At 51.0% G+C, this 20,547-nt stretch overlaps 1 protein-coding gene across 14 annotated transcripts in view; it reads right to left on the reverse strand.

The window, feature by feature from the left end:
- Positions 1-20,547, reverse strand: part of Tns1 (tensin 1) — a 213,641-nt gene that overhangs the window by 56,769 nt on the left and 136,325 nt on the right. For all 14 annotated transcript variants that reach the window (XM_021197450.2, XM_029539336.1, XM_029539335.1 and 11 more), the window contains 6 exons: positions 19,731-19,843; positions 19,340-19,400; positions 19,168-19,243; positions 18,485-18,614; positions 15,927-15,992; positions 14,660-14,776 (listed from right to left, as the gene is read on the reverse strand). In XM_021197450.2, the coding sequence (XP_021053109.1) occupies positions 14,660-14,776; positions 15,927-15,992; positions 18,485-18,614; positions 19,168-19,243; positions 19,340-19,400; positions 19,731-19,843 (563 nt within the window). The remainder of the gene's footprint in view (positions 1-14,659; positions 14,777-15,926; positions 15,993-18,484; positions 18,615-19,167; positions 19,244-19,339; positions 19,401-19,730; positions 19,844-20,547) is intronic.

Consider the following 20,547-nt stretch of genomic DNA (forward strand, 5'->3'; position numbering starts at 1 on the left):
ACACACACACACACACACACACACACACACACACGAACCACAAGCACCTCCAACTGGTTTAATGCTACAAAGAGGGTGGGACACTAGAGGGCCACATGTCACTAGAGAAGTAGCTTCAGCTTGTAGGCCCAATTACTTCATCCTTCCCAGGACAGTCTTGGCCCAGCAGAGTCCAGATCTGGGGGAGGGAGCTCAGGTTGCCATGGCCACAACTTTGATAGGCTGGGTCCCTTCTCACTGTTGTTTCCTGTTGCTATCCTAACCCTTCCTTCTCTCTAGCCACTGGCAGGTATAGAAGCATCCCCCCAGGCCTGGCTCTTGGCTCTTGTTCAATGTTAATGCCTCTCCTCTTTCTCTCTGTGTGCACACATGTGTGCATCTGGGGCAGCAAACATGCACTTGTGTGCCCATGAGTGTGTAGAGGTGAGGTCAGTCTCAGAGGTCTTTCCTCAGGCACTATCTCCCTTTTTCCTCTGAAGCAGGGTCCCTCACTGGCTTGGAATTCACCAAGTAAGTTAAGGGGGAGGAGAGATCCTTGAGCCCCAGGGATCCTCCTGTGCCTGCCTCTCCATCACTGGGATTACAAACATCTAAGCACCACACCTGGCTTTGGGCCTGGGTACTGGGGATAGAACTGGGGTCTTGATGCCAACTAAGCCATCTTCTCAGACCCCTGACCCTTGTTCTTAAGGGACAAAATGATTGCGTGTTTTGACTTCTGAGTCTTGGGGGTCAGGACTGAAACAGAACACTGTACCCAGGAGAGCTACTTCATAGTCGGTGATCGAGTGGGGCAGGGGCACATGCAGCACAAGGTGAGGTTGTCACCCAGGGAATATGTAGCCAGGGGCATTGTGGGTTATAGCGGGAAGAAATGCATTGGTGTGTAACAGGTAGACCTGAGCTAGACAGAGGGAAGAGAGTATGGGGGGGGGGGAGCTGAATTTAGCTGCGTACTGCATGAGTTTGGCTGGCTTAGTTTCCACTGTGGCAAAAGACACAGAGGAAAGCTTGGAGCTCTAAAATGTCTTGTTCTAGAGAGAACCCAGGATCCTCAAGGAGGCAGCAGGCATAGTCAGAAGGGTGGGGGGCAGGAAAAAGCATTCCCCCACCCCATAACAGACACAGTGTCAAGGTGCTGAAGGTGCAGGAAGGGAAGGGAAGGGAAGTGGGAGAGGGAGGACCCTGGGAAAGAAAGAAGGAGGGCCTGTTGCCTGAGGTAGCTGCGCACCGAGGGTGTGTGTGTGTGTGTGTGTGTGTGTGTGTGTGTGTGTGTGTGTGTGTGTGTTAGAAGCATACTTTCAGAATGCCCTAGGACCCTACCCCACACACACACCAGCCCAAAAGACCTGAAGAAGCTCAGGGCTACGGGGGTAGGGTAGGCTATGGGGAGTCAGCCTTCTGGGGGTCTCCATACCTATTCCAGGAAGGCAGCAGGCAGAGCCAGTCTGAGGATATGATGGCTAAGGGTAGAGGGACATCTGTCCATAGCCCTCCTGCCTCTCCTCACCCCATGGCTCTCAGCACAGACGTACTTCAGAAGCATCCTCATCCGGGAAGGTGGAGGGGAAGGCAGAGAAGGACAGATGAGTTCGGGGAGCAAAGGAGACTGAATCAATGCCTGGAGCCATTCACTGGCCTCCATAACTCCCAGCCCAAAGCAACAGCTAGGCACTAGCTCAAGATGGTCTTGGCCACGCGCTCTTTCTGCTCCCCAAGACAAAGAAGCAGCAGAAAGGAGACAGGGAGGCACGCAGACAGGGCTCAGAGGCACCAATGGCAAGTGAAGAAGACAGATGAGACCATGTGACATCTCAGAGCCACCCACCCATACACCAGTGACCAGGCCAGTATTGAGGTGCCTTGAAGGGGCTCCCTGGAAACTGCATGCATCCCCAGGAGGGCTATGAGCTTGACAAAAACCACACAGCACCAACTCTGAGCAGCCCACAGTCACATAGGACCCAGCTTCACAAGTGGGCCAATCTCAATGCTTCATCCAAAATGACCCAGCCTCTCAGCATCCCTGATATACCGGGGACCCCAGAAGCTGTGTGCCTTCAGAATAAAGCTTTCACTGTAAGGGCTGCAAGTCCACAGGTTTCAGCCCATTAGACGGGGCTGTGTGGAATGGTCCGTGGAATTCTCTACACAGTAATCTGGGGACTGGGTACACAACAGGTACCTGTGTGGAAGGGTCGGTGTGGGCTAGCAGCGGACATAGATGGTTTGTGTTTCCTTTTAAACCAGGCAGTTCCCTACGGCAATGAGTGAAGCGACCCCCCCCCCAGCCAAGCCCTCCACCCCACAGGGAACCTTCCTGGATGGGAGGCAGCCCCCTGGCCCAGCTCTGGCCCTTCCCACCCTGGCATCCTACAGGGAGCACCTGTGGGGACTCTGGTTCTCAACCTTTGTTCATACAGAGGGGGCTGTGAGGGAGGAAGGGAGAGGAAAGATCTGAAGAAAGCCTTTGCTTTCATATCGAAGTCTGACCTCACTGGCCTGGAGGTGGGGGGTGGTGGTGGGGGGAACAGAACCAACATCAAAGAATGCTTGCTGCTGGCTTTTCCCCCCAAAGCAATCAAAGCAACATAGAGCGAAAGCCTCAGACAAGCGTCAGTGACAGCTGTCAAGACGGGGAAAACTGGGCAGTTGAGAAGTGAGGGCTTAGGCTTCGCCTCTGCTCACCCAACAAGGAGAATCCAGCTGGAGCCAGCAGGGCTGGAGGGCATCCAGCTCTGCCCTGGGAAGAGCTATGTCCCTCCCTGTGGGAGAAGCTTTGGGTGCAAATAGGTTCAAGAAAGGAGAGAAGTGGGAACAGGGAGTCTGGAGTGGAAGACAGGGTGTCCTCTGTACACGGAAAGCGAACCGTGTCAGGGAACTCTAGAAGTCACCATGTTAATTCACAGACACTAGCCACAGTCACTCATGACACACACACAGGTGCCCTGAAGGTGGAAAAGATATATGCATTGGATGGATAAGGGTAGAGGGACATCTGTCCATAGCCCTCCTGCCTCTCCTCACCCCAACTTCAAGAAAAGCCACCCTGAAGCTTGGCAATGGAAGTGCATGACTGTAACCCCAGAACTCAGGAAGTAGAAGTAGGTGGGTTTCTGCATTCAAGGCCAGTCTGCTCTACAGAGTGAGTTCTAGGACGGTCAGAACAACACAGAAACCCTGTCTACAAGAAAGAAGGAAGGAAGGAAGGAAGGAAGGAAGGAAGGAAGGAAGGAAGGAAGGAAGGAAGGAAGGAAGGAAGGAAGGAAAGAAAGAAAGAAAGAAAGAAAGAAAGAAAGAAAGAAAGAAAGAAAGAAAGAAAGAAAGAGGGAGGGAAGAGGAAAATCATCCATTCCTGTTTCTTACCCCCAAACTACAACAGAGTTCTTCCAGTTATTAGACCTCCATCCCCACCTACAGCTACAGTCCATGTCGACCTTTGCCCTCCTCCCTCTAGCCATCCACCATACAGTAGAGTCCTCGCTCAGCAAGGTGCTGTCAGATAGCAGTGGCAGCAAATGGGGAGGTCACAAGCGAGGGTACCAAGGGGTGACTGTGGCTGGCCTTGGTTTGCTCCACCGAACCGTGGGAGATCCTTGGAGGCATGCCCACCCTCAGGAAGATGTTCAGCCAGGTACCGATCGATCGGCTGGGACACCTGTTTCTCCCCTCCTGTTGGTCCTGCCGCTGGCTGAAGTCTTGTTCCTCTGAGGCTATTTTCTGCCCCGGGGCTAGGACATAACGAGTGACTTACAGGAAGTCTGTAAATACACACCAGCCTATAGTGGTCCCAAAGGCCAGGCAGAGCAATAAAGAGGCCAATTTGGTTTCCATCTGAGAAATGCTGAAACTTAATCCCTGAGCAAGCTGAGCCTGCAGCACTGGTGGCAGCTCCCCACCCACAGCAGAATTAGCTACCCCTCCCCCTCCTGCCTCCCAAGCTGCCCCTCTGCAGATGGGAATGGGAGGGGACAAGAGAAGCAGTAACTTTGTCCCAGCTTGCCAAGGCTGGCCTCTCCTGCCCGGTGATCACAGGTCTGCAAGGGTCTCCTGGATGCCCAGCAGTGAGTTGACAGGCGTTCAACCTCAAACCTGCACGGACCATAGGGCCGGGTTCCTCCAGACCCCTGGTCACGTGAAGATATGAGGAGAAGTGTTGGAATGGTGAACAGCGGGACCAGAGCTCAGGCTCCATCCCTCATCTGGCTGTGCAAACACTAGCAGGGAGCCATAACCTCTGTGCTTGAGCTTCCATCTATGAGGCAGAGGCAAAACTACCTAGCTCCCAGGAAAGTGGGCAGACATAAAGGAGGTCTTGGCTTTCTGCAGTATCTCACTGGGGAGTTCTCAGAGGGGTGGGAGCAGACTGCCTTCTGACAGCAAGTAACAATTAGCACAGCCCTTTAAGGAGGCCAATCTGTCACCACCTGAAACCCTGAGAAAGGTGTCCTATGAATTGCACAAATAAAACAGTACATCCCCAAGACAACATTTCACGGCATTTTTTTTTTCCAGAAAAAGAAATGACAGATTGGAAGTAACCTGAAAGATCTGTTACTTGAATACAGGTTTTAAAGAAAATACTAATGAATAAAACATGACACATAGGTGTAGTGGAATATTACACAGCTACAAAAAGGGAGAAGCCTCTTTGTGTGCTATTTGGAAAGACCTTCATCATCTACCAAAAAGTTAGGGAGGAGTTATTATAATCCTCACAATGGTGACCAGACCCTAAGTGACCTGGCACCATTCAATGGGACCTTTCTCCTATCACAACCTCCTTTTCACCCACACTGCCCGCCCCCCCCCCATGGTTACTAAACATCCTAAGCTCCCACCCCAGGACCTTTGCCCATGCTATCCTGGCCACCTGCAATGTTCTTCCCCAGTTATATACCTGGGCAGCTCAATCCTTTACAAGCCTATGCTGTCCCCTCAGTGAGACCCAGGTTGCTAATCCCTGGATTTAAATTTCTAATCACCTCGCTGGCTGCCCATCCCAAACACTCTTTCAAGAGCAGTGTTTAAGCTTCTCTTGTCTCCTAACATACTCAGCTCCCTTCTTACCCTGTGCTTTTAATTCTGTCTGTGCGTGCATTTGTGCAGGTGTGTATGCACGTGTGAACATGTGTGGAGGTCAGACGACAATCTCAGATGTTGCCCCTTAGGCTCTGCCTACTTTTTTTCTTTGTTTAGTTCGTTTTGTTTTTGAGATTCGTCAAGTAGGCTGGGCTGTCTAGCCAGCAAGCCTCAGGGATCCTCCTCTCTCTGGCCCGTCATGCTGGGATAAGAAGCACACACCACCATCATGCCAGGCATTACATGGGTCCTGGGGATCAAACACAGATCCTCATCGATCATGCAAAGGCTTTGCCTATCGAGCCATCACCCCACCCCTTAATTCCACCAAAAGTAGAAACCCTGGGGTCTTGTTTCCTTCACTGTCCTGTCCTTGGCATCTGGAAAATCAAGGGGCTGGCATCCCATAGGCATTCAGCAAATGTCTAGGGAGTGAATAGGGAAATGTACCTGAGGAGCCCAAATACCAAACACCAAAGGTGATATGCCCCCCCCCCCACATTCAATACAGTGGACTCAAGGCTGGGCCATGATGGAAAACAAGTAGACCCATCCTGGGAGGGGAACACCCAAGAGATGAGCCAGCCAGGGGATACAGCCTACATTTGGACAGTGTGATCAACACTGGACATGGAGCCAGAGTCTGCTTCATATGGAGCTGGCATGGCAAGAAGGTGGTCTGACTCATTTCCGGAAGTATTTTACAAAGCCCCTTGGCTTTGTGATGAACCTCTAAGACTTAGTCTAAGACATTGTCCTAAGTCAGGTGCTTGCTTTCCTTTTCTCCATTTCAAAGACGGAAATACTGAGGCTCAAGGGCGAAGCACCTTGCCCAGGGCCAACAGAAGGCAAGATGCAGAGTGGAGGCTAGACCAAGGCAGCCCAAATTCCAACCCCATGTTGCCACCCTCTAGGCCCTGTCTGCCTAGCAACCAGCCCTCCTAAGACTGAGCCCCTCCTTTGCACAGGACACTTTAGAGACACTTCAACAGTCTTGGTAGAGCCAGCCGGCTTCACAGGGCTTTGGGAGATCTGGCAGGGAGGAGCAGGGAAAGGGAAGGGAGTCATTCAGAAGAGATAAATCACCCATGGGCAGCCAGGAAAGTGGAGGGAGGGATGGCATTAGGGGAAGGACTGATCCTCTGCCAGACCTCCATCCCTTGAAACAATTTCCCTATAACAGCCCCCGAACTGTCAGTGGGACAGAAAGCAGGCAAGAAGACTGACCCCGGAGGGTGGGGTTCCGTAGCAGGAAGGGCCGGGCTTTGTAGCCTGAAAGGCCTCTGGGAGAGCCCCAGCACGAAGCAACTCCTTAATGAAGCTGCTGATGGGGAGAAGTGGCCGGGGCAGACCAGGCCAGTCAGCTGTGGAGCTGCTCACCAGCAAGCCAGAGGCCAGACCCTGGGCGTCAGCCTCAGGTGTCAGCTCAGGCAAACATTCAGGATAGGGAGAGCAAGGCCAGGCATCCCCAAAGCAGGGAGGAGGGACACCCACTGAGGGCTGGATTCTAAGGCAGACTGAAGCCCCTTCTAGAGATCAACAGCCACTCGAGATAGGTCATAACAACTGCCACTGCCCAGGGAAGTCTGAGGGCCCAGAGGCGTATCCGTGGGCATGATCCCAGGATCTGTAAGTGCTGTTGGCCTGTTAGAGTCTACCAGTCAAGAGGTTACGGCTTGTTCTACTACAGCACCATCAGACACTCTCCTTAAAAGGGGGGGCCTCTCAAAAACTGAAATCACAAGGCAGAAAGCATCTTCAACATCAGGGAGGCGATGAGCATGAAGGCCCAGGCATGGCTGAGGGACTCCATGGAATATGAACCCCCCCTCCCCAGCAGCACACAGCATCTGCCCCACCCCTTGTTCTATACACCCTTATCTCCCACAGATCTACTGAGCATTCACCTAGGCCCAGCCTACAGGAAAGCCCAGCTGACGTGATTGCTTTTCATTTCTCTTTCTGCCTCAGCTACCATGCCCGGCCTTGGGTGCTTTCTGTAACCTCAGTTTTCTAGACTTTGACCCTTATCCCTGCCTCTTAAATCTGAGGAATGATTCTAGATTCATTGCCAGGGTCCAGCTACATGCAGTCCCTCTGAAGCCAGCTGTTTTGAGTCAAGAGGTCAGCACCTGGCTAGGACCCTTTCCCATGTGGCTGTGTATTCTTGGGGTAGCTGAGAAACTTAGGTGACAACCTCACTCCCACATCCCCAAGCGTCCCCAAACTTGGTTTTACAAACCCCAGGTCTAACCTGGTGCCTACCACTTATAGTAGGTGACTGATTAGAAGAGGGGAAATGGGGGGGGGGGAAGAGAAGGAAGGAGGGATGTCAGGACTGATGGAGGACAGAGGAAGGATGGAGGAGGGGAGGATGGATGGAAGAAAGGATGGGGCATAGGAGGGTGAGACAGGGGAGGGTAGAGGAATGGCAGGAGGGAGGAAAGAGAGGGTGGAAGGGAGGGAGGCAAGATAGAAAGGATATTTGATGGGTCAGAAAAGCTTGTGATCAATGAGAACTTAAATTCCATTTCTTAACTCTGACTGGAGATGGTACCCTGGACCAGGGCTGGCTAACCTGCATCCATTCATCTCCAGGTCTGATCGGAGAGGAAGAGGAGCAGGGCCTGAGGGGACAGTTCCTTGTCCCCAGCCTCTATCTGGGCACCGGGCTGCTGGCAGCAGGTTTGGCACTGCTCAGAGTATGGCTCCAGCCTTCCACCTCCACCCGATGGCAGAGATTGGGAGACCAAAGACTCATTCAGCAGCAAAGGGATCGGCTTACCCCATGCTCCGGACACAGGCTGCTGCCCAAGCCTGCCAGCAGCAGTGCAGGGCAGGCCAGCGGAGGGACCAAGGGCACTGGGACAGGACAGTCCCCAGCCTTCAGGGAGCAATGCTAGGCAGGTGACTGGCAGATGTCAGGTCGTGGGGGTTGTGTCCTCTACCCACAAGGTCACACCAAACTTGTATTTGAATCCACAGATTGATCCGACATATTGGAGAAGACTCCTCATTTGAGGGATTGGAAGAGGAACCGCAGCCATTTCATCAATATGCATGTCAATGTCACTACAGATATCCCCCAGTGAGACACAGCCCTAGCACCTCAGTGTCTCTCTGCCCAAGGGGCCAGGAGGGCAAAGCCAGTCTCCCTGCTATGGCTGAAGAAGTCTTACCAGATGGCTCACTCAAACCTTTTCTCCTCAGTCTAGGGTCATCCCACAGGACGTGACATATCAAGAACAGAGGCTTCCATCAACACCTTTTAATTCCCTCCTTCTTCTCCAACCTATCTTAAAGTCATAGCCCAGAAGAGCTGGCTTCTTCAATACCCAGTGAAGATTTCTTAGCAAAATCCAGCTTGAGAGCCCAACCTCGTGGTGCAGCACTCCGGAGGCTAAGGCAGGATATCTCAGGCTCAACACTAGCCTGGGTGTCATGTTTAAATCTGGATGCCTCCACATACTCGTGTGGCCCCCTGCTTGTGGATTATTTTGAAGGCTTTCAGGAGCAGGACATGTCTGGGGAACTGGCTGCTAGAGACTGGTTTTTGAAAGTGATGCCACCCCTTGATCCAGTGGTCTCAGCCTTTGGATGGGTCCTCTCCCACACCACCCCCCCCCCACACTCCTGCAGCTATGGAAGAGCTGTCTCTTACCATCACACCATCTCTATCATGATGGGCTGAAGTGCCTTTAAATCAATGAGCCCAAACCCTTTTCTCTCTAAGATTCTTCTGTTGGGTATATTAGACACACACACACACATACACACACACACACACATACACACACACACACACACACACACAGGCAGATGAGGAGAGGCACATAACAGCTAATACACTGGGCCCCACAATAAGTGTGAGGTTAGTGATCAGTGTCAGGATAACCTGAGCCACCTATAAGGACTTTCACTCAAAAACAAACAAACAAAATCAGCCCCTTGAGGCTGAACCCCAGGTGTTCAACACGCATCCTTGAAAACTCATCCTCTAGGGCAGACCCTGTGTTTTCTGGGGTCATCTGAAATCTGCCTCTCACACTCTAACAAGCATCTCCTGCATCTCAGGGAGAAGTTTCAGGAAGCCAAGAACTGCAGTTGCCTTGACAGAGTGCCCAGGGCCCCATTCCCAAGGTGCACATCTCTCCCTCTGTGGCACTGTGGCAGCTCAGACTTCCTACTCTCCAGCTTCCCCACTCCCGTGCTTGGGGTGGGGAGTAGGGCCACCATCAAGGGCCTTCTGTCACCTGACTTGTGCCCTATGGTTGAAGGAAAGTGGGACCCAAGCACAAGAAGCTCATCTCTTCCTGAGAGATGAGAAACCTCGCCTTTCTATGTAATAAACCTTGCAACCCACACATCTCTAGGGGCTTAAGAGCAGAACACAGAGGCTACAGGAGCATCGCAGAGACATAGCTCCTTCTGCTCTGTACTGCTGCTCCAAGCTGGAGGGACAGGAGCTGCTGGTGGGCAGGTCTGGTGGCACGCACCGGCCATCTGCGTCCCAGCCACTGAAGCCAGACTTGCCAAAGTCTTCTATGGTACAAGGCTGAAATGGCCTGGGCTGCCTCAGAACCTATCCCAGGGGATTACCTGAGAGTTGGGACCCTAGTGGGAGGGACTGGAGGAAGTAAAGAGCTTGGCCTCCCACCAGGAGGGAGTAGGAGCAGCATGTGGGCTTCAGCCAGAGACTCTCCTAGCCAGAGAGGTTTCCAGACCTGAGGACAAGAAACTCAAGAGTCACAAATCCACAGACCTCCTATTCTAATGGTTATCTGCCCAACCTCTCAGGGGTACCAGGCAAGCAAGTTCTAGAATGTTCATAGCCTCTTCTCTTCCCACCTTGAAATGTTCAAGTTAGGACTAGTAAACTTTCTATGTTCTGTAAGCACAAATACATGCACACAAACACATGCATGTATACACATGCATACCAAACACATACAACCTGCCACAGGCACACATGTGTAAATGCAGTACAGTGATGCCCAGAAGAGGAGCTAACTCCAATTTGAAGTCTGAATTTACCAGCGCTTTAGAGATTCCATCGTGTCAGAGTAACCAGAGACAAGATAGGACTGGCCTTATTGTCACGGTGTTGGAGAAGTGCAGAGAAGAGCAAAAGGGCAGAGGTGACCAAAACCAAGTGGCTTTATGATCACTTCCTACATGGTCCAGCTCAGTCTACAGGTAACAAGATAGTGCTCAGTCAATGATATCTGGGGGAGGGAGGACTAACCAACAGTACCCAGCACCCAGAATTGTGCTAGCACTCTGTGACCACCACCACTACCATCATCACCAGTAGCAGCAGCAGCACTATCGTCATGGTTGGTTTAGAGCTGGAAGCCCTTTTAGGAGTCCAGCCCCCTTAACTCATTGATAAGAAATCCGAATTGATAAGGAAGCTGGGGGAGGGTAACTCTCCTGATGTTGGAGGCATGTGTCCTGAGTCTCAAAAGAGTCTCAGAGCCTAGATGTAGATGATTCCCAAAGAGTAGAGGGAAAGGGGACAGAGAACTCTGAGGAGGGCAGGATTCATAAAACCCCATCTTTTGTCTTGTCTACTCCAGCATGGTCACCACAGACCCATGGTCACCACTGACCCAGAGTCCTGCCAACACAGCACTTAGCAAACACTGAACTTCTGGCATTGACCCTCACTGACTGATCGCCACCTCTAGGAGGAAGGTCTTGTTATGGCACCTTTTTTAACAGACATGGTCTCAGAAGAGGCACAGTGGCTTCACCAAGGATCACAGGCTTGCACAGGAGCTCCCAAACAACGCACCTGACTCTCAGATTCCACACCGAGGCTCTACAGTTCAGAGTGGTCTGTTCTACCTGTCTTCAAGTTTTCTGTCTTCTGTGCATGTATAATCTGGCCCCCCTTTGCAGACAGATAGCTAGTCATAGACCTTGGTTTCTTTTAGCCAATGAAATGTGAGCAGAAAGAATATGTCAGTTCCTGGCAGGAGTCTAGTACACATCAGCATCCTCCTCCTGTGATAGCAGCGATGAGAGACACTTCTAGATGAAGCCACCTTTACCAGGAAATCCAGAAGGAACAGAGGCCTCTTCTCATCCTCAGTGCACAGAAGCCATATGAATGGGACCGTTTGTTACAGCAGCATCTGTTGGCCTATGCTGACTGATGCAACCACGCTGCCTTTCCTTTACCCTGGAGCTCAAGAGTTGAGAAGCTAGGATCATCTCAGCCTCTCATAAGCCCCAAAGGAAACACTGTTTGAGCTCAAAATGAGAAGACACTCCTGCATCCTATTTCTACAGAGACTAACAATGAAGAGCCACAGGAAGGGGTCACCAAGGATGCCCAGGACCCAAATCTCAGGCCTCCTAGACCAGATCTTCCTCTCCATCTCTCTGTGTCATACCTCTGTATTTCTCTTCTCACTTGCTGCCTGTTTGTAGTATCTTTCCCTAGCCTACCCCTCATCTCTCTCCAAAAAAAAAAAAGTCAGTCCTTGGACAACCTCACCTCCATAGTCACCCAGACCAGAGACTCCAGGCAGTAAGCAAGGTACTCTTCTCAGATGAGAGAGAAGAACTGAAGAGGGTTAGAACTCTCTCCTAAGAAAATATATGGTCTCCTCAGAGCCCAGAAGACCAAGAAAGCTTGGACATCAGACTAAACTCCTGGTCACCTGCCCTGGCTCATCTGGGAACCTCACACAAACAAAATCCAGAAGCAGTGGATGCCAACATCCTTGCCATCCTCACGAGGCCTGGAATGAACTTTCTTCTGCCGTCACCCTGGTGTCCAGTCTAAGAATCTGCCTCCGTCCTCCCATTTACCCAGCATCGGCCCTGGTTTCCTAATCTTTACTCCCAACTGGTTGATGACCAAGGAGTCAGAAGACATCAAGCAGAGAGCACCAGGGCAAATTGGCTTCCTGGCTCCTCAGAAACAGAGGAGCCATCCCCACCCTGTTACTGAAACTTGTTACAGAGAGTGGTGTGTTGGAACCCTCTGGAAGAATTTGGGCACTGCTCTATGCGGCATAGGCAAAAACAAAGCGCTGCCCCCACCCCCAAGAGGTGCTGGGACCAGGGCGTGGGGCTCAGAACTCAAGCCAAGGAACTAATGGGACTCCTGGAGGCTCACACTGTGGTGTCAGCCAAGACCAAGCTGGCAGCCTCCACACCAACCCTGAGAGAGGTGGGAGCAGATTTGAGGAGGAGGAGGAAAGCAGGGATCAGACAAGTCTCCACCACAACCCAGGAAACCCAGGAAACCCAGGAAACCCAGGACCCTCACTTCTCCCCAGTCAGAAACCCAGGGTTGAGCCATCCCCCCCCCTGGGTCACAGACTGTGGGGCACAGTGGCTGTGTGAAGAAAGAGTTGGCTACAGCAAAAGAAAACCACTAAGGCAGGTCCTACTCCATGACGTCTAAGGTTCCACATGAAGAGGACTAAGGGATACAAGCATACAGAAGGAGTCACGTGCAGATGGACGTACCGCAATGGCAGAGTCTGCATACTGAGGGGGCAGGCTGCAGGGACACCAGCCCTGGTCTCAGAATCCAGTCCCAGAACCATGAGACCCCATTTCTGTCACTTAAGGGAGGTCTGTGGTGCCTTTTTCTGGTGACCTAAGGCAGCTAAAACAATAGACCCTCCACCAAGGAGTCCCTGAGATGACAGGTACTTCCTGGTCACGGTCCCCAGACAGAGCCTATTTTCAATATGGGCGCCCATCTCTTTCCTGTTCCTTCACTGTCTCCTGCTCCCAGAGTAGGCACAGATAAACCACACTCTCCCCACAACTAAGGGGATCAGGGGCCCCCGCTTCCCTCTCTTGACCATTAGCCACCAAAAAAAGGGCATCTTTCTTCCTCTGGGCCTCAGCCAGGGGCAGCCCTGGGGTCTCTAGGCCCAGGGGGAATGCAGTCCAGGGGCGGGCAGCAAGGAGCGCACAGTCAGAGTGCAGAATAGCTATTCCCTGGCAACTCTCCCAGCCTTGGCTCAGTCAGGCCAGGCAAGGAAAGGGACAGAAGAGCCCTGATCTGCCCCCCTATGGGCAGAGGGCCAGCTTCTCTGTCTGCAAATAGGAGCCCCTCTGTCCTGATAGGACCAGCTGACCTTTTAACTGGCCCAAGGTCCCGCCAGCTCCACCTCTTTACTAGGGAATTAGATCATGGGATGAGGGCTGCAGAGCCAGCCACGACTGTCCCTTGTCCGTCCTCTGAACCCACCTGCTACCCCAGGTTTCCCTGTTCAGACACGAGCCCTCCGTTCTCCTTCCTTCCCTCAGGCTCGCCCCAGCCATTCCTTCTGGTCCTTAATTATTCTACCTTTGATTCTCTTGGCACTTCAGTGCTCATGAATTTTTATTTATTTATTTATTTTTTTTACATTTATCACTGCATTGCATCTGCACCAGGGAGATGGTGAGGCATTAAAAATGCCTTCAAATTGCCAAGTGTTCTTGTTAAAAATGCAAACTTCCCCAAAATGAGAAACGATGAGACTGGCAGCAGCCTCCAAAATGATTGATTCCATCCTCAGTTCTACCCCAGGCCCAGGCCACTCAGCCACTCAGAAGATGGGAACTGGGGGTGGGGTGGGGGTGAGGGTGGGAGGAGACCATAGTGGGTGATGAAGGCCCCCTGAGAGAATACAAGGGCAAGCCACCAAACCTGTGGTGCTGCACATAAATTCACTCTCATGGGACCCCTGAATTCTAATCGTCCTTCCCTCCTCCAGCCTCTCTGATATCTACTGATGTCTGTAGCATGGCTGTCGGAGTAGAGCCGTACAGGAGGCTGCCTGGACGTGGGTGACAGGGGACATCAGTACAGAGGTAGACAAGTGAGAACCCCAAGCCACATTCTTCCTGCCCAGTACCACGCCATCGATGAAGGAAGCTTCATGTAGCTTTGGTGGGGAAAGGGGTTTGGCACTGGTGTCCTTAAGAAGACACAGCCTGGGTCTGAGGAGGAAGTCATAATCTTGCCTTTCAGAAGATTTCAGTTACCCCAATTTTAAAAACAGATACAGGGGCCCCTCTTACGCTCTGCCATCCTGTGGATGAATCAGAAAACAAGCCTAGGGCCAGAGCCAAGGGCCCATGGCAAGGTCACTTAGCTTCCTGCTCTGTCTAGCAAACTCATTTCACAGGCTCCGCCCCTCATCCCTCCAAACAAACAAATGGACTGCCACAGACGCCCCCGCCCCAGAGCCACCTGCTCTGAGTATGGAATATGTTGGTGTTTGCAGCCATGTTAAGCAGGCACAGGAACTGTATCCACTCTGTGGCTTTTTTTTTTTCTTACAACTTGGAACCCCACACTGAGTTCTCAGATATTTTTGCTGGATCTCCATGCAAGCTGTTAGACCCCCAAATGCTACATCTATGCATCCCTGCTCTGACCTCTAAGAACACAGAGAGCCGCCTGGAGTTACCCAAGGACAGGTTCCAAAGAGACTGAACAAGGACTGACAGCTGCCCTTAAAGCCACCTCCTCTACGGATTCTCCAGAGAACCAAGGTTACACAGGCCAGGGCTGGCCAGTTCATCCAGAGCCTGGCAGCCAAGGGTCACCTACCTTCCATGCCATCCTCACGATGCCCACTGAAGTTGTCATAGGAATCCCAGCGGATGAGGGGGTCGGAAGTGTTATAGTCTACAGATACACTGGGCCCATTCTCCAGATGTTCCATGCCTACGGGTACCAGCAGGAGATAGGAAGAGATTAACATGTCGTAAAATGAAAGGCTAGCGCTCTCTATGGGTCATCTCTGAGGAACCGGCTTGTTTTCTTGGATGTCTAGGGTGGGACAATGACTTGGGCTGCCCACAGACCCTGGAAGTCTCAGAATAGGTCATAAGGGTAAATCAGAACAAGGTGCTGAAAAGGGAGACTCACATACCACACACACAGACACACACATACCACACACACACATATATATACACACACACATACACATACACAAACACACATACACACACATACATACACACACACCACACACACACACACATACATACCACACACCACACACCACACCCCACACACACACACACACACACACACAAGAAAGCAAGCACCCACCCATGTACTGCCCTGGGGCAGGAACAAGGGTCTGCTCTGGAGACTGGAGAAGGGAGAAGGAGCAGGCTTATCCTGAACCACCCATAGATGGGAACAGCAGGGAAATTACAACTGTGACATTGAAAAGGCACAGACTGGAAAGGTCATCCTAGGCCTGTCCCTGTCCCCTACTTTAGACATGCATCTGCAAGAACAGGCCAGTTCTCTTTTACATCCTCAGAGTCAGCACAGAAACTAGTCAGGCCATTCAAGGTAGTCTATTTTCCTTGCTTGGCAGTCCTTTCTTTAGTCTACCCAGAGTCCCTCTGCCTGTAACCTAACTTCATCTCCTCCCATTCTGTTCTCAAATAAGATGAAGAGCAATTGGTCTCTGTATTTAGAGTCTAGAAGAAGAAAGGCTATTATTAACCTGGCCTTCAGGTTGAGCCACTTCGGTTCATAAGTACCCACAATCCACCCCGCGCCTTTGAATGTTCTCTGGAGGTCCCTTCCATCTGCCAAGGCCCTCAATTTCTGACTATAACGAGATGGTGACCTAAAGGGACCAGAACAGTTTAGTCACCTCGGCGCTTCACTGTCTACATTTATTCTTGTTATATAGAAAGTAAGGCGCTGGATCAGGTGTAGCTGGGATCTTCACCTTGGCCTGCTCTAAATCACAAGGAACATCATGTTTACAGAGGGACCATGTGCGGATACTGAGAGTGAGACGGGGATGGGTGAAAGCGTAGGGGAGGGACGGCAACTTGGTCTATACCTTGAATTTTCTCTGGTCCATAGGAAAAGACAAACTCCACTTTGCCATAGTCAGGAAATCGATCATCTGAAAGAAAAGGAAAACAGAAAATGGGCCACAGACTCCCAAAGAGAAAAGAATTCAGTCATACATACATACATGGTTAATAATACAATAACGTGTCTACATTTGCCTTTTTCACAGAGGAAGCTGTACATGCAAAGTGAAAAAAAATATTTTGAGACAGCCTCTCATGTAGCCCAGGCTAGCCCCAAACTCACTATGTAGCTAAGGATTGACTTCAACCTCTCGTCCTCCTTCTGCCTCCATCCCTTAAGTGTTGAAATTATGGAGATCAGGCTTGGGGCTTCCCTCAGACACTATGCTGGCTAGTTTTATGTCAACTTGACACAAGCTAGAGTCACCAGAGAAGAGGGAGCCTCAACTGAGAAAATACTTCTGCAAGATTGGGCTGTATGTAAACCTGGAGGGAATTTTCTTAATTAGTGATTGATGGAGGAGAGCCCAGCCCATTGTGGATGGTGCATCTCTGGGCTGGTGGTCCTGGGTTCTATGAAAAAGCAGGCCGAGTGAGCCGTGAGGAACAAGCCAGTAAGCAGCACCCTCCACGGCCTCTGCACCAGCTCCTGCCACCAGGTTCCTGCCCTACTTGAGTTCCCGTCTTGACTTTCTTTGCTGATGAACTGTGATGGGGAAGCATAAGCTGAATAAACCCTTTCCTCCCTAGCTGGCTTCCAGCTCTTCGGTGGTTTGAATATTCCTGGCCTAGAGAGTGGCACTATTAGGAGGTGTGGTGTTGGAGGAAGAGGGTCACTTTGGGGGTGAGCTTGGAGACCTTCCTCCTAGATGCCTAAAAGATAATCTCCTGGAGGCCTTCCGATCAAGATGTAGAACTCTCAGCTCCTCCAGCAACATGCCTGCCTGGATGCTGTCATGTCCCTACCTTGCTGATAATGTACTGACCATCTAAAACTGTAAGCCAGCCCCAATTAAATGTTGTTCTCTCTAAGAGTTGCCTTGGTTATGGAGTCTGTCCACAGCAACGGAAACCTTAACTAAGGCAAGCCCCAAGTTGGTCGTGGTGTTTTATCAAGTTAATAATAACCCTAACTAGGACAGATATTGGCAAGGCTTCTGTTTGTGTGTCTGTTGATTCTCGATGGTTCACCAGATGAACACCATGCAAGAGGAAACTGGGAACACCCGCCCCCATATCATTCTCTCTGTCTCTCCTCAACCTCCTTCTGATTTTGTCAGCTCCACCTTCATCTCCCCTCAAGATTGATTATAATCTGTCCTGAAACTCACAAGGCCTCCCATGTTGGTCCACCCGGCTTGGATGCAAAGAGTTCTCACAGAAAGACCTGCTCACCATGTGTCCAGGTGGGCCACCCTCCTCTGAACTGGCTCCTCTATGCATTTGGCCTGGGCCTCAGCTGGCTTAGATTACCAATCACTCCTTGTAGGAAGAGATTCCAACAAAGATCACATCTATTCTGTGGGACATCATCATGCTATGTATATGTTCGTCTCTATGAACACCAATTCACTCTTGTTTGTGTCTTGAGAAACCATAAACTCTCAAGGGCAGGGTTTAACTCTTTTCTCTTTGTATCTCCAGGATCTAGAATGTGTGTTTTAACACACAAATGATGCTTGGTGGATGAGTAGCTAAGTGAGTGAGTATGCTAATGGGTGGATATCGAATGTAAGACAATGTAAGCATGCATTAGCAGGTGAGTGCGTGGATGGATGGATGGACGGATGGATGGATGATAGATGGATGGATAGATGAATGACAGACAGATGGATGAATAGGCAGACAAACCAATGTGCAGATAACAGGACAAATATGTAAGTGGATAGATGAAAGGTGGGTGGATGAATGGTGTATTAATAGGTAAGTAAGGGAATGAATGTACAAATGGATGCAAGCATGAATCCATATGTGTGTGTGTGTGTATTCCAGGCCTGAAGATGATTTAGACAGAGCCGTAAGTGGGTAGAAGACTCCAGCCTCCCCTAACCAAATTTCTTCCTCCTTATTGCCACCATCCCTATGTACATGCACCTCTGCAGGATCCTTGTTTCCTGCCTCAGCTGGCCCCACCAGACATTTTCACGTTATCATGACAGAAACTACATCATGTTTGTCTTTGATCCTAGCACTTAATACTGATCCTGATATTAAGACACCTGGGAATGCTAGAAAACTGACTCCCAACTGTCACAGGGGACAAGGCAGATAGAAAAAGAGGGGACAATGTGGAGCAAGCAGTAGAGAAAGGTGGGAGGCACAAAGCATCCCAGAGTTCCTGGGGTGCAGGGATGGACAAAACAGGAACTGAGCTTGGTCTCTCTTGCAACCTGAATTCCTAGACCACCCCAACCTAAGTCCTGACCGGTCACATTCTCCTTCAGTCCCCTCACACTGTCATCCCTGAGCCTGGACAGACCACGTGGCTCAGAGAAGATGGTTCCTGCATCTGCTACATCATCTCACACTGGGTTCCTCTCCTGCTACAAGAACCCCATCCTGCCCCTATCAGGGAGCCCACCTTTGAAGGCCTCATCCAGATCTTCCTTCCCAAAAACAACCCCCAAGTCATGGATGGCACAGGTGTGGAACTGCACTCGGAAGATGACGTCTCGAGCCGGGCTCCGGAACTTCTTGTGATAACACTTCAGCTGGATTGGAAGGGGACAAAGCGGGTAAAGTCAAGTCTCAGGAAGCCTCCTGACTGGCTTCATCGGTTGAGTCCCAAGTCTTACCCCAAACCCACGAGAGAGAGGTCACCAATACCAAAAAAAAAAAAAAGATCTCAGAGCTCTTTGGGAAACTTCTAGAACCGCAGAGGAGGGGAACAGCCTGGCGTTGTGGGAAATGCACTCCCCGATGCCCGAATAGAGGTGGCATACGAAAGGGCAATGTGCCTTAAACTATGGCAAGCAGGATTGTCATTAGGACTGGATGTGTCCTTGTCACTCGTCTAGAGCTAGGTCACAGCTCACACTGAGTGGCAGTTCCCTGAAGATGTCCCAGAGCAAAAGATGAGGCTAGGAAAAGAATATTCTCTCCAAGGGAGGAAGTTGGACCATGATGACGTGTGTCTGGGAGGGATACGGGAACCCACCGTTCTAAACTCAAGCTTACAGGGGAACCGTTGCATGTCCCGTGTCCCCAGGGTAGGTCAGGAACAGGACAAGAGAAGGGACACTTGGGGAGGAGAGTGGAGCTCACCAAGATGTCCCCCTTCAAGAGCAGCCCGGGTTCGATAGTGATGCAGATGCTGGCCTGGCTGTCTCCAGGGACGTTGCTGAGGGAGAGAGGTGATGAGGGAGCTCTGCTGAGGGAACAGCCCCAGCTCTCCCTTCCTCCTGCCCCATCCCGTCCTCCTTCACAGACTACTTACTAAATGCCAGATGTGTACACAGGTTGCATGGCTTGGTAGATGCGGAGAAAGGGCCGGCACCCTGTCAGAGAAGTGGATAGGGTGGTGTGAGGTTAGAGCCAGAAGTGGTTGGAGGGAGGAGGGACAAAGGGAAAGGAGAGGAGGGGAAAAGAAAGAGAAAAAGAAGGAAACGAGAGCATAAAGAAAGTCTAACTTCCCTTCTCAGTCATTTTAAGTAGGCAAAACATCCACTCCTCCAGTGTCTTCTGCCGCTAGGCATGACATTGCAGAGTAGGGTTGAACTCACTGAGCTCTGCTGAGAGCCCCACACAAGCTCAGATGGCACTACAGCTTGCCACCCAATGCCACCAAGAAGGAAATAGAGGCTGGAGGGAAGGGAAGGGGCAGGTACCTCCTTTAGACTCAAAGTTGGGGATGCCGTGCATGATCACATGATGTAGAAACAAAGGCTTGTTGTTCATTTTGATGGAGCCAGAGAGTAGGCCGCTGAAGTAGTGCACATATCTGCGCAGGAATAAGGTGTCATTAGTGAAGGGACTGTGTAGTCCCTTCCAGCCATCCACTCACCCAACCAGCCATCCACCCAGCCACCCGCTCAACTATGTACCCACCCAACCATCATTAGCCTTTCCACACACCCATCCACTCACCCACCTCCACCCATGCACTCACCTATCCATCCACTCACCCACCCATCCTCCACCCACCCATTCACTCATCCACCTACCCACATATCCACTCACCCACTCACCCACCCATCCTCCCTGTCCATCCATCCATCCACCCAGATATTTATCTACCCCTCTATACATTCATTATTTGTCCTTTTTTTTCTTTAAGAACACCACCGTAGGCTACCATATACCCCCATACACATGACACATGCACCCACCCAAGCCACATGATAGCTGAGTTTTCCCAGCCAGGGCAAGCCTCCAAACTTGCTGAGCCCCAGGATGAAAAGGAAAAAAACAAACAAACAAACAAACAAACCCTGCAAATTCCAGAGCCTGGAGCCCACTTGGCATTCTCTAGCACCCCCTCGTGGTGAATATGAGCATCTCTCTCATGTCTCATGCCCAGCCCAAGCATCAGGCAAACACCCCTAACAACTTATTGACTTTTGCAAACCTTGTTTATGACTATTCTCATAGGCCCTGATATATTCCCTCTCTCTCTCTCTCTCTCTCTCTCTCTCTCTCTCTCTC

Source organism: Mus pahari, chromosome 5, assembly GCF_900095145.1.
Source record: "Mus pahari chromosome 5, PAHARI_EIJ_v1.1, whole genome shotgun sequence".
Classification (NCBI taxonomy): Eukaryota; Metazoa; Chordata; class Mammalia; order Rodentia; family Muridae; genus Mus; species Mus pahari.